Genomic DNA, 14,158 nt, shown 5'->3' with positions numbered 1-14,158 from the left:
TAAAACACAACCGTTCAGAGAATAAGAGAGTGACAGTCTGACGTGAGGAAAGCAGTGTTAGATCTGGAGCACTGCAGAGTACCCATTCACCCAGCAGGCAGGTCCTGAGAGTTCTTATGCATGTGCCCGGCACCGTGCTGAGGCTGGCAGACATAAATAAGCTCCCGCCTGTGCCAAGCTATTAATGGCAGGGACTGACAGTTTAAGAGATACCTGTAACACATTATGATCAACACTAGGGCAGAGATAAGTCAAAGGGTCACACAGGAGGAGCCTAAGCCATAACTGGGGGAAGGGTCAGAAAGGGCTTCTTGAGAGGACATGACGGCTGGACTCAAATTAAAGATGAGCAGTGGTTAACACAGCAAAAAGGCAAAGAAAGTGAAAGAATATTCCAGGCCGAGGAATATGTAAAAGGCAGATCGAGAGAACAAGGCAAAATGCAAAGTAATACTAAGGCCCACATAAATGAGAATCTTCAAGTTAAGTCATATGCAGCACTCAGGTTTTTAGGCAAAGTTATAAACTTAAATGCACCTTAGAATATAAGGACTAAAAATATAACAAAATACTACTACCTCATTTTACTCTGCATGCCTCCTTCAGCATCAGAATAGTCTGACTCACTACTGCTGACCCTCTTCCAACCCGAAGAACTGAAGGCTGAGGAGACGCGGTCTGTTCCTGCAGCTCCACTTCCATCTGCTGGCAAACTCCGGACACCCGGGGAGGAGGAACAGTGAGCGGTCCCTTCCTGGAGCTGCACTCTGCCCACGCCAGGGGCCAGGGCTACTTCTCTCTCACCACTGGATTCCTCCTCATCCTCCTCCCCTTGCTGGGTTTTCTTTGATTTTACTTTTGATTTTTTCTTTTTATTCTTATTTTAGGAGCAAATGAAAACATATTATGGTAACTATTGGTACCTTCTCATTTGAGAATTACTAAATATGTCCCCAACATGTAAAGTTTGAAGAAAAAAGAAAAGAGGAGAAAACAAAAATGTGTCACTTACTGAATACTTGATGTGTCAGGCACAATACTAAGGGCTTACATACATCCTACTGGACTTTAAGAAACAAGGTATGAGATACGTGGGACAGTCAAAACTGTGACTCGGGTTTAAATGTTACCCTGTGACCCTGGGAAAATCATTTAGCTTCTCTGAGCTTGACCTTCCTCATCTATAAGTATAAGGCTAATGCCACCTTCTTTGCACAGTTATGAAAGCATTTAGCCTTCTCTAATGGGGTCCCACAAGAGAATTCGTCTATAGAAAATGACTTGAGTGAATTATTTTTCTCAGTTCTCCTAATTAAGATATATAGCTAGCACCACTCTAGATGCATAGGAGAGATGTTAATCCATTACATACTGTGCATGTTTTAGGGCACTGGGCTTTGTAGATACAGATATTAAGTAAAAACCAGTTTCTTCCTTTTCTCCTACTTTTTTTGTTCTGACTTGCCAGTATCTTTAGAATCTGTGCCTTCCTTCACACTTCCGAAGTCCTTGACCTTGAGGGAAGGTCCTCACCACTTCTACCTGGATTTATTATGGTGGCTCCAGACTTATTCCCTTTTACTTACTACCTCAGTGAGTTTTCTAAAAATGCAAATCCTATCACATCACTCCCTTATACAAAACTCTTCATCTCCACAACCAATAAGATAAAAACCCAAACTCCTTAGCATACTATATAAGACCCTTAAGATCTGGCCTCTGCTACATACTTGCCCCACCCTCCTCCTTCCCGCACTGGACATTCTAGCCCTACCAGTTAACAAGTGGGCTGCAAACACTCTTATTCTCTGTGCTTAGGCACTTCTTCTGAGTAAAACATTCTCTGTGCTACTATTCACTCTTTTTTATTCTTTTTTAATTTTAGTTTAGTTGACACAATATTAATTAGTTTCAGGTGCACAACATAGTGATGTGGCATTTATATGCATTATGAAAGTCTCACCACAATAATTGTAGTTACCATCTGTCACCACACAAACTTATTACAATATTATTGGCTATACTCTCTATGCTGTACTTTTTATCCCTGTGGCTTATTTATTTTATAATTGGAAGTTTGTACCTCTTGATCCCCTTCACCTGTTTCACCTACCCCCTAACCACTCTCCCCTCTGGCAACACCAGTTTGTTCTCTGTATTTATTAGTCTATTTCTGGGGTATTTCATTTGTTCATTTGTTTGTTTGCTTTTTAGATTCCACATATAAGTGAAATCATAATTCTCTTTATCTGACTTATTTAACCTAGCATAATACCCTCTAGGATCCACTTAAGTTGTCATAAATGGCAATATTTCATTCATTCTTTTCTTGTGGCTGAATATTATTACACTGTGTGTGTGTATATATACTGTATCTTTTTCCATTCATTTATTGATGGCCATTTAGGTTGTTTCCATATCCTGACAACTGTAAATAATGTTGCAACAAACACAGGTGCATATATTTTTTTGAATCAGTGTTTTTGCTCTTTGGGGCAAATATCCAGAAGTGGAATTACTAGATTGTGTATTTCTGTTTTTAATTTTTTGATTAAAAATCCTACTGTTTTCCATAGTGGCTGCACCAGTTTACATTCCTACCAACAGTACACAAGAGTTCCCTTTTCTCCACATACTTGACAACACTTGTTATTTCTTGTCCTTTGTTTTGATTGGTATGAGGTAATATCTCATTAAGGTTTTGATATGCATCCCCCACCCATGCTTACACGGTTAAGTTATCTACAACAATGGAGTCAAGAATATACAATGGGAAAAAGTCTCTTCAATAAATGGTGTTGTGCCCTTAAATAGAATTCGTGCCTCATATCAAATTTACCAAGTATCATAATTCTTCCAAGTGGTAAAGATACCTCAAGACAAATGCTGGGCATAGAAGCTACAGGGCATAAATATGCAAAGAAGTAAAAAGCTAACCTTTTCAAACAATAAGGCTTCTCTCTCACTTACCAACTTCACATTTCCCTGTATGGCCACGGAAGATGACTGGTTAGCCAGAGACGGGTAAGATTCCTCAAGGGAGGAACAACCTAAGACAGGGACAGTCGCAGGGGGGCCATCAGGTGAGAAATTGGGGATCAACAGAGGTGAGGCTTAGAACCTCACCCTCCCTGTTCTGAGAGAAATCTTCTGCATATGTGGATGTTTTATTGGCCTTGTCTAGCTTGGATTAACACATAGTCTACAGGCACACACCTGATCATCTACATTTGCTCTCTTACAACACTAAACTATGTTTTCTACCTTTATCTTGTATCTACCTACCACTTCAGCATTTTATTAAAAATAATAATAATAAAGAGAGAAATGTGGTATCCACATATAAATCAAGTATAAAAATCAAATGAGTATTCATATTTGAACTGACTGTTTATAGTTCATAATGCATGAGCAAAACCGATAGTTTCTGTGATGACTGCCCTTGTACTGTTCACTATGTAACTTATTCACTATGTAAGAATTTGTTCTCCATGTAAGAACTTGTTTGTTATGCCTCAGAAGACTGGAGACTGACGAAAATTAGGCTTGGGGTGGATTAATGATTGTGCATTGAGCATTGACTCCCCTATACAGAATTTTATTGTTGTTAACAACCATTTGATCAATAAATATGAGAGATGCCCTCACAAAAAAAAAAAAAAAAAAAAAAAGTACACACTTCCAATGGTAAAATAAATAAGTAACCGGGATGTAATGTATAGCATAAGGAATATACTCAAGATATTGTAACAGCTTGGTATGGTGATAGCTGGTACCTAGAATTGTCATGTATATAAATGTTGAATCACTATGTTGTATACCTGAAACTAATGTAATGTAATACTGTGTGTCAACTACCCTTCAATAAAAAGTAATTATCTACAAAATAATAATAATAATAATAATAAAAAATAAATGGTGTTGTGAAAACCAGAGAGCTATATGGAAAAGAAAGAAACTGGATCACTTTCTTAGACAATATACAAAAATATACTTGAAATGGGTTAAAGACCTAATCCTAAGATCTGACACCTAACTCTTAAAAGAAAACATAGGCAGTAAACTCTTGAACACTGGCCTTAGCAATTTTTTTGTATGTCTCCCCAGGAAAGGGAAACAAAAGCAAAACCAAACAAGTGGGACTAGATCAAACTAAATCTAGACTATATCTGTACAGCAAAAGAAATCATCAACAAAACAAAAAGGCAAACTAATGAATGGAGAATATATTTGCAAATGATATACCAAATAAGCAGTTAATATCCAAAATATATAAAGAACTCATACAGTTCAATACCAAAAAATGCCAAATAATCCAATTAAAAAATGGCAGAGAAACTGAATAGACATTGTTCCAAAGACATACAAATGGCCAATAGACACATGAAAGATGTTCTATTACTCATTCTTGAGCTACTTTAGTTAACACATCTTTTAAAAAGCCTTCTCCTGCTCCTCTATATGGACTGGGTACCCTGAATGCATTCTCAGGTACCCTGTGAATATTCTGATTTAAAAAAATCAAAATATTGCATTATGGTAGTTTATTTATATATTTTCGCCTTCTCCCCCAAATTCCTAAAAACACAGTCTATATGCTTAATGCTTAGCACAATGTCTGGGATATAGCAGATGCTCAGTAAATGTTGAATAAATGAATGAGTGAAAGAATTCTAATTATAAGCATTTTTATCAGGCATTATTACATTTCCAGATGCAATACCTTGGCCATATATCGGTATGCTCTCAGTTCTCCACAGCACATGAGGGAGATGGCAGCTAGTTGGAAAGGGTGGGAAATTTGGCAGTTGCAAAAGAAAATTAATAACACCTACCAGCTAGACTTTTACAGGATAAGTTTGTTGATCTGTGGTCTTGAGTATTTAGAGGATAAGGATACGTGACTTTGGGTATAAAGTGAATGCCTATTTTTATAGCTGTTAAATTGCCTAGACCTCTTAGAAGTATATGATGCTCTAACTTGTATTTTCAGCAGTCTGATTAATTTAAATTTGCTGTGCTAAAAACTTTAAGTTGAAATCAAATTCAAGGTAAGCCTTTGGCACAACAGTAATGCAAATCATAGAAAAAACATAGCAAGCAATTAAAAACAATCCACAACTAAAATCTAAATAGATATAAATGTACCACAGTTGGCCGAGAAGCGCTGAATTCTGATGGCTGCGGTTGGATGGGTGGTCGCCCATCATACTGAGGAAGTGGAGTGGGGTATAACACCATAGGCATCTCTAAGTTCAGTCCAGGGAGTCCATGAAACATGGATTTCTAATAATTGTGATTAAGGAAACACAAATCATGTAACAGAATTATTCACCATGTTCTAGAATCACACAGAGGAACAGACAATGTTTAGGAGCTTATTAAGGAAATTAAAATAGGACAGAAAATAGATTTTCTAAGTCATTGAAGGTTTAAGGTTATAGAAGAGTTTAATCTCATCCAGCCTCCAGATAGATCTAGTTTGGCCACATCAGGTTAGGTTTGATTTTGGTTTATTTATTTACTTATTATTTTATTAATTTTTAAAATGTATCCAATTGTGCTATCCAATTATTTCACCTATATCTATCTATCTATATATTTTTTACCAAACATCATTTTTATTTAGCTTATCCATGTCTGCATCTAGCTATCTTTTTGGGAATAGGGGAGATGGCAGAGGAAAAGAATTAAAATTTTAGTCCTGATAAAGTTAAGTTATACATGGCTTTGATCTGAGGCCAACACAAAGCTTCTTATTATTTCCAGGCGGAACTGAAGACATCTGTGTCCCCAGGAAGGCTGACCTGACTTTCTCACTAACTGCAGGCTCAGAAATCAAAGGATGGCAGCCTACAGACATATGTCCTGGTTGGCCTGCCTACCCCCAGGGGCTGAGAGCCCAGGAGAAGCCCTGGTTCTTCTTTTAAGAACAAACAGGTTCAAGAAAATCTAAAATTAAATTACTTGCAGACAATACCTCATAACCTATTCCCTTCTTAAGTTTAGATTCACATATAAAATTTTAGAATTTTGATATATTTACTTTTCTTTTCAGAGCAATTATTCCAGGTCTTAATTTTAAGTATGCTTGAATATGAACAATTTATTCTTCTCTCTGGAAATACAATACCCTAAGGCTAGGGTTGACAGTATAAAGTAGTCCTTATGCTTAGGGTTTAAGTAGGGAAGACACTATAATGAGGACTTGTAGTTTAAAAAGGGAATGCCTTACCTTCAGCACAGCTAGAAGAGCTCCAAGTTCATCAGTCTGTGTCAGTTTCATCTTCCCACCATTTAGAAGAGACTGTATACCTTTTAATGCATTTTGTAACAACTAGGGGAAAAAGGAGACCAAGTTAAAAAGTAAATAAAATTTGGCTGTTCAGTGATCAACTTTCCAGCACCACACAGGATGGAGGAGAAAAAGTCTTTAGGTGATGAAAAATCTTTAGACAGGAAAAAAAAAAGCAGAGATGAAGATCTAGAGACCTGATTAACTTATTCTTTCCTAGAACAGTGCTCTTAGTGAGTAAGAGTGGTCATACGATACATGTTTATAATCAATATATACAAATAAAGAACAAGAAAAACAAGAGATGTTTAATGGAAAGTATGCAGCAGGAATGAAAAAGAAGTGGCGGCAGAGATCAGAAGAGGGGAATACCTATAGTAACTTCAGCAGCTCTTAAAGGCAAAGGAATGTATCTGGGAGCAGGTTTCTGGAGAGAAATTTTGATCAGTATTGATTCTTTTGACTCAGTAATCTCATTTCTAGAATTTTGTCCTTAAGAAAATACTCTCCACCTGGAAAAGATGTAAACTGTAGCTTTGTTTGAAATAGTGGAAACATTGAAAAAACTTGGATTTCCATTAATGATTGCAATTATATAAAAAGCTAACTCTGCTACGTGTGAAACTCAACAATAACAGGAAGCGCTCTGCCAAGCACTTTAAATGCTTTATTTCATATACTCCTCACAAGACCACCGCAAGAACAGTTACATCAGTTGCTGCATTTCAGAGATGAGGAATACGGAGGCTCAGGAAGTTAAGGAACTTGCCCAGATCTCTTAACTACAGTAGTTAGGAAGCATAAGGTACATTAATAGGTACTGAAAAGATGTTCAAGAGATATTAAGTTTTAAAAGAAGAGAAAGTTGTGAAACAGCTTGTTTAATACAATACCATTTAAAAATTATAAATATGCTCATCAATATATTAAAAAAATCTGGGATATGTAGAACAAATAGCCAGGGTTATATCTGAGCAGGAGACCATGAAAAACTTTCACCATCTGTAATCTTTGAAATGTGTCACTCTGAATTTAAAACATGCTAACAACTTATCATATTTTCATCAGATTTTTTAAGATATAAAATGTTGCAGATATTGTTGAAATCCACTCCATTCTCTTCCATCTAAAAGATAGTCACTAGTCTGTAACTGTATTGCTTTTATAGTCAGGAGGGGGGAAAACAGTTTCTTTAAAAACCTCGAACTGCAAAACAAAACCAAGAGCAAAACAAACAAACACAGTTTCTTATAATTTAAACATGAAAGATATAAGTTCAGTCTTTTTTGATTATAAACATTCCACTTATGCCTGTATCTCTAGGAAAAACTAATGCAGCAACCAAATTAAACTGTTCAGTCTCAGCTTCTGTTCTATTGTTGCTTCCAGACACATCTGTAATATCCACAAGTTTAGTGGGAGTTCACCTACCATACAGAATGTGATATCATCCATATCAGATGATTTTGGAGACTGTAACATGGTCAAGAAAGCTTGGAAGCAGATATTTTGGTAGGGCTCCTCCAAGTACGGCTGACCTGGCACACTAAAACACACAGAGAGAGCAACTCAAACTCAGTCTCCTTAGAAATAGGGTTTGCAAAAGAACAAGAATTAAAAATAGCAGTAATGCAGACTATAATGGAGTTGGAATATACCCTTGAATGAAAGTGTATTCTGGAGGTATGTGCATTTTAGTTAATTAATTACTGCTGTGGGACAGGCACAAGGCTGGAGTGAAAAGAAGGAAGGAAGAATGGTTTCCACAGGAAAAAGTTACAGAAGTTTACAGTGGAAAAAGTATGGAGAAAGAGAAATCCTTTTTAGTTCTACTTTTCAGCTCTTAGAGGGAAAGAATGCAGGACAGGTCCTGTCAAGCTAGAATCGCACAGCAACCCTAGCAACTGGACAACATTACATCCGTTCAAGTCTGCACTGCTCATTTTCTGTTCCATGAATCTAGACTGGGCAGCTGGGATTGATTCCATTTTCTTAGAAGAAATTGGCTTTGACAGACAAATCTCCTGATAGCTTAAACTTATAGAACTTCTAGAACACTTAATATATATAGTTAGAACCTATGCAAGTAGAAAGGAAAACTTAACATACTGCCCATATATCACTTTTACCATACTTTAGGGATAAGGCCCTAGTCTATTTTTTCCTTCACTTCCTTCTAAGCTTTCTTTATAAGCAATATTAAAAATTAAAGATAAGCCATATAAGACAATCTTATTAGCAAAGAACATGGAAAATGCAGAGTAATCTATTTTTCTAAGTTGGCTCTAGCTTCAGACACACTGAACCACCAACGAAGGGCCCAGAAGAGGCCCTGTCTTATTACAACTGGGAAATCTGACTGGATCCACATACCTGAGACACAGGTTTGCCATACAATGTATTGCAGCTCTCCTAACTTCAGGGTCAGACTGAGCCAAGTCACTCAACTTCATCAAGAGTCCACTCTTGCCTAGCAAGTCTGGGAGGTACTAAAACAAAATTACAGCAATGTTGATTGAAAGGTTCCAGGAAAATATTACTCTTAGAGACAGATTTCTTTTTTTTAACTAAAGGGCAGTTAAGTACGAAAAGACTAGCTACTAGGTAAATCTTTCAGATAGACAAAGTTGCCAAAAACCAACAGTAAGCATCATCATTCCCAGCCTAGGTAGTTGCTGAAGCTCCCTCATCTTCACTGATGCTGAAGGGTAATGATAGCAATAAGGTTATTATTTACCAAGTGCCAAGCATTTCACAAGCATTACCTCACTTTATCTTCAGAGGAACTATTTTACGTTAGAGGAAACCAGGCTCAGAGAGGGTATGGGTTGCTCAAGGTTACACATCTAACTAATGGCAGGACAAAACCTGAACATAAACCTGTTGGTTCAGAGTCTTTTAAAGCAAAGACAGAACAAAGGAAAGAAAAACTACCTTTTGACATTTTGAGCCATTGCCATAAACCAGAGCTGCAAGGGCTTGAAGAATTTCCATGTGTGTCCAAGAACTGCACTGCTGAATAGCGGAAATAGTATATGCCAACAGAAAATCCAGGTTTTGTTCATCAACAATCACCTTTCAATAGAGGAAAAAATATTTAAGATCTTACTTCTAAAACAATATTTTTATCCTTTTCAGATGTGTATGCTTATCTGAATCAAGCTGTGTAAGGGAGAGAGTGCATTTGTCCATTTTTTTGTCTGTCAAAAAGATAGGCTATAATGGCCTTCAAAGTTCAATCAAAACAGCCTCCTCCTTGCCTAAGGCCTTGCTCCCTTCTTCCCCTTTACTCCCTCCATTCTAAGTAGAACCTGGCAAAGTCCTTGTAACTTTTCCTTGAACTACCAGACACTGGCAGCTGTAAATCCACAGATATGTAGGACTTAATCCTTATTTCTTATTTCAACTAAATTGCCTTATAGACAGTAAATACTTAATAATTGTGAATAAATATGTCTGCTAAATGCTACTATAAATACTACTATGTGTCTACCATGAAGTGGAGAATACAGCAAGAAAAGCTGGCATATCCCTGTCCTCAAGGAGTCCATAATCTCGTGGGGACACACTAGGCTAATCCAAGTACGAATTAATGGTCAACTGAGATAAACTGTCATCAAATGTTAGAAAACTGGTTAGGGGCTGTAGGTGCCATAAGTGATCAGGAACTTTTCCAATTGCCAGTGCTACAAGAATGATATACCTGAGTATATATTCAGAAGGTACTCAGAAGCCACTACATCAGTTTGCAAAATTCTAAACTTGAAACTAGACTAATTTCATTTAGAAGTCACATGCAGCAGACATTGCTGGTTACCTACCAGCATTCGTCATCTCTTCCCTTGCTGGCAGAGTACTGATTTTATTTGGTTGCCCACCTCTCCAACGTGAGACCTGATAATAAATCCTAATTAGTTTAAGATGGTGGTTCTCCACTAGGGACCACCGTCTTCCCCAGGATACAGTTGGCAGTATCTGTGGACATTTTTGATTGTTGCAACTGGAGAGATACTACAGGCATCTGGTGGATAAAGGCCAAAAATTCTGCTGAAGATCCTGAAATGCACAGGACAGCCCCATAACAAGCTCCCACCCAAACTATTAATACTGCAAAGGCGGAAAACCCCTGACATAAGGGTTAAGCTGTGCACTGGAATCATCTGGGGAGCTTAAGCCCTCCAAGTGATTCTAATGTGCAAAGTTGAAACTCCTGGTTTAAGCCACTCATGCTAATAACACTCCCCTGATAAGACTGGTAGAGAGGAGTTCTTACATGACCAAGGTCTCCCTAGCCAGGCACCAGGGAAGGTCCACTGCAGGGTCTGTGGGACAAGTTTCCCCATTCTTAAATAAAAGAGACACAAAGCAAATAGTTCTTTTGCTTCTGCTGGGTGTTGACTTACTTTGCATGGGATGCCTGAATTGAGGCAGCTATCTTATGACTGTGAGAGATGTTAGCTGAGGAGAATCCATACACTGAGGATGGCAGAATGGAAAGTTCCGCTAGAGCTGCCCTCCTCGGGGCTTGTGACATGAGATAACTTTTTTTTTTTTTAGCTATTTTAAGTTGTCTTTTCTGTTTCTTGGAGCCAAAAACATCCTAGACTGCCCAATGTTGATTGATGTTTTGCTAATTACATTCACATACTCATGTGGTACTTTACGGTAACAGCCTCAATTTTTGAACTGTTCCTAAAAAGTTACTAGATTTATTTAACAAATTGGAAAAGGTTCTGGTCAGAAGAGAGCTATAGTACAGACATTGATATAAATAACAGGGGTCTTTTTATACTAGATAAGTGTCTCCTTGTAGACCCCAAAAATGGTAGCTTTGGGAAAGGGGAAAAATAAAGGAGAGGGGTAAGGGAATTATTTCAATTTATTCTTAGATATATCTTGTTTGGTCAAATCAAATTCCAGGAAAATTACAAGACCTGGGGGCATGAAGGATACTGCTTTCTTGAACAAACAGAAAGGAATACCTCTAAAGAACTTCTAGATAATGCAGAATATTTTTTCAGCAGACATATATGTTTTAATGTCATTCGTGGTAAAGTATTTGCTTTTTCTATAGCCTCTCAAAAGACTGGCCTATTACACTTTCCACAGATGCAGTGTTCAAAGGTACTTATTCTCAAAATTCATGATCTGAATTCTAAAGTTATATACATGATTACCTGCAATCTGTTGAGTAAATGGTGGATAAGCTGAGACACTTTGCTGACAAGATGATTCTGATTAAGAGGCACCAGTCGGCAAGCATGGACAAGAAGAGTGCTGACATCCTACCAAAAAAAAAACAATGAAGATATGCCTGTTAGTCAAGTGAAGACACCCCTTCTCCACTGCCAAACACAATAAACATAAAAAAAACATGAGCATCCACACTCAAGAAGATGAAATTTGAAACAGTAAGTAGGAAAAAAATGAAATGACAGCACAAAAACAGGACGTGGTAAAAAAGAAGAATCAATACAGTTTTTGTGGAGCTAAAGATTCCAGTGTCTCTTATTAATGTAGATGGTACAATTAAACAACCAAAAAAGGCCCCCAGAATAAAAAAGCACACACTGAAGTTAAAAATACCAAAAGCAAACGTGATTTTCAATGTCATTTGGAAAATCAGAAATGATACTTGTATGAATTTAATGTAAAATTAGAGAATTCTAAAAAAAGAGAGGAACCTATTTGCACTGTCACGCTATTCATTCATCCATTGATATTTATTGAATTAAAAGACTAAGCACCTAGTGTGCTACTAGGTAGGTCTTTGGGCTCCAAAGGAGAACATATTCCTGAACTCCTAGTCTAGTGAGGGAGACAGAAGTATACATAATTAAAGTGAATTAAGTGCTGCAAGAATTAAGCACATAATCTATGAGTATGTTATATTCAGAGTGGTCTTGTGGCAGTGATTTTTAGGCAGAATCTGGAATCATGTGAAGGACAAGTAAAAATCTCCCAGGCACACAAGGCCCTGGAAGATACTGCCAGTAAAGGAAATGGAGTGTGCAAAGACCTATGAAATACCAGCAGGAGGAACAGCAAATTTTAAATGACTGCACACAAGGCACAAAAGGAGGACTGACTGGAAAGGAACATATTTTTGGTGCAAAAGTATCAAATTATACAAATAAAAAGTCCTGGACTACTCCCTTAATTCCACTGTGCCCTCTAGTGACGTAACTACCGTTATGTTGTAAACTTTTCCATACATTGTTGTGAACTCTTTGCATCTATAAACATACATACATAGTTTTAAAACCTCCCCACCTTATATTGGTCTCATACTGTATGACTTTTTCTGTACATTGACTTGCTTTGACCATTTACCAGTATGTACTGAAAATCTCAAATCAAAGTTTCACTTTTCTAAACAGATTTTTTTCTTTCCGCTAAAGAAAAGACCACTCTAGCAGAACAAAGAACGGTTTGGAGAAGGGATGGACTGAAGAATACTTCCAAGAGAAATCCTGAGGATTCTGGACTGGATAAGATCTGGGAGGAAGGAAAGGGGAAGGGCTAGTATCTATGTGACTTGGTGGACTGCACGTTTGTGTGTGTTGTGGGGTGGGACAGGTTGGAGATGGAATGTGTGTACAGAAATAATGCACCCATTTTTAGGAACTGTCAAGTTTGAAGTGCCTGTGAGCACGAGAAGGCAGTGATATGGCTGGATCAAGAGCTCGAGGAATTCAACAAGTAGTATTCAAGGCCTTCTGTGTATGAATAGTACCGCTCAAAGTACTTGTAAAGAGAAGGAAGCGGGGAGCCAGCATGTAGGTGCAGAAAATGGCAGGGTCTTTGCGACAGAATTAGGTTCCAATTCCCAGTTCTAGCTCTGCCTTTTGCCGTCATTATGACATTGGATCTTTATAAGCCTCAGTATCTTTATCAGTAAAACAGACCTACTAATACCCATATTCTAAGATTCCTGGACCCGTGCACGCTAAAGTACAGTACGTGGCCTGGACACCACGTACTCAATAAATAGTAGTGAATTTTAGATACAAAGTGTTTTGGATGCAGATAGTGAGCTGGGGAACGGGAAGGTGGTACCAGAGAAGCCACCTGCAGTGTTATCAGAGCAGAAGTCATCAAGTAGGGTTTAAAAAGATGGGACTTTGCCAACACTGCAGGGACTTCCAGATAAAGGCAGGCAGAGAATGTGCCACGGTCGGAGGAAGCAAACGAACCTGGAACTAAGTAAGGCGAAGTGGGGGTGGGAAGGCCGGGTTAGACAGGCGGAGTTACCCGCTAGGGTCTCCGAAGGGTGGGGCCGGTGCCAACAGGCGCTGCCAGGCTCCTCCCGACTCGGCGCGCCGCCTACCTCCGGGGCCACGCCGCCGCCCTCGCTGTAGTTCTCGGAGATGAGCTGGTCGAAGAGCAGGTGGATCTCGGTGCGGGCGGAGCTGCTGCCATCCGGGCGCAGAGCGCAGAGCCTGGCGGACAAGCGGCGGAACCCATTATTCTGCTCAGGCGGCGGATCCGGCGGCGGCTTGCCGGGTAGACAGCCAGCAACCTGCACTGCCGCCATCTTTCCTACGTACTACACCAAGGTTGTACTTCCGGGACATTCCCCCGGCCCGCAGCGCAGCCCCGGAAGTGCTTCTTTTAAACGAAAGCCTGGTGCTGGTCGCGTTCCAAAACCTTGGCGTACTTCGGGAGACATGCCCTGGAAATACCAGAAATTAGCTTAGAGACGTTCTCGCCACCCACTTGCCCTTGAGTCCTGATTGAAAAGTGGAGATTATGCTCTCCCAGAAAGTTTTTTCTTGGGCAGGGCTGACATTCCTGTTTAGTTGTAGTGTTAACAGATTCACGCTGGGGCTGGAGCGGGCCATTGTGAATGGCAGTGGCAGA

The 14,158-nt window shown here is 38.8% G+C and overlaps 1 protein-coding gene across 2 annotated transcripts in view; it reads right to left on the bottom strand.

Annotated features, from left to right (window-relative positions):
• HEATR6 (HEAT repeat containing 6) overlaps positions 1–13,850 on the bottom strand; it is a 46,925-nt gene extending 33,075 nt beyond the window's left edge. Inside the window, exons 1-8 of one of the 2 annotated variants that reach the window (XM_036911029.2) lie at positions 13,626–13,850; positions 11,473–11,580; positions 9,230–9,370; positions 8,669–8,784; positions 7,727–7,841; positions 6,236–6,337; positions 5,149–5,286; positions 579–877 (exon numbers count right to left, since the gene is read on the bottom strand). In XM_036911029.2, coding sequence (XP_036766924.2) covers positions 579–877; positions 5,149–5,286; positions 6,236–6,337; positions 7,727–7,841; positions 8,669–8,784; positions 9,230–9,370; positions 11,473–11,580; positions 13,626–13,832 — 1,226 coding nt within the window. In that variant the 5' untranslated portion in view covers positions 13,833–13,850. Of the gene's footprint in view, positions 1–578; positions 878–5,148; positions 5,287–6,235; positions 6,338–7,726; positions 7,842–8,668; positions 8,785–9,229; positions 9,371–11,472; positions 11,581–13,491 lie in introns of both variants that reach the window. The other variant, XM_036911031.2, reaches the window with a different exon arrangement.
• Between the last annotated feature and the right edge of the window lie 308 nt (positions 13,851–14,158).

The sequence above is a fragment of the Manis pentadactyla genome, chromosome 4, assembly GCF_030020395.1.
Source record: "Manis pentadactyla isolate mManPen7 chromosome 4, mManPen7.hap1, whole genome shotgun sequence".
Classification (NCBI taxonomy): domain Eukaryota; kingdom Metazoa; phylum Chordata; class Mammalia; order Pholidota; family Manidae; genus Manis; species Manis pentadactyla.
The sequence above is the reverse complement of the archived record's forward strand: the minus strand, read 5'-3'. Positions and strand labels throughout refer to the sequence as shown.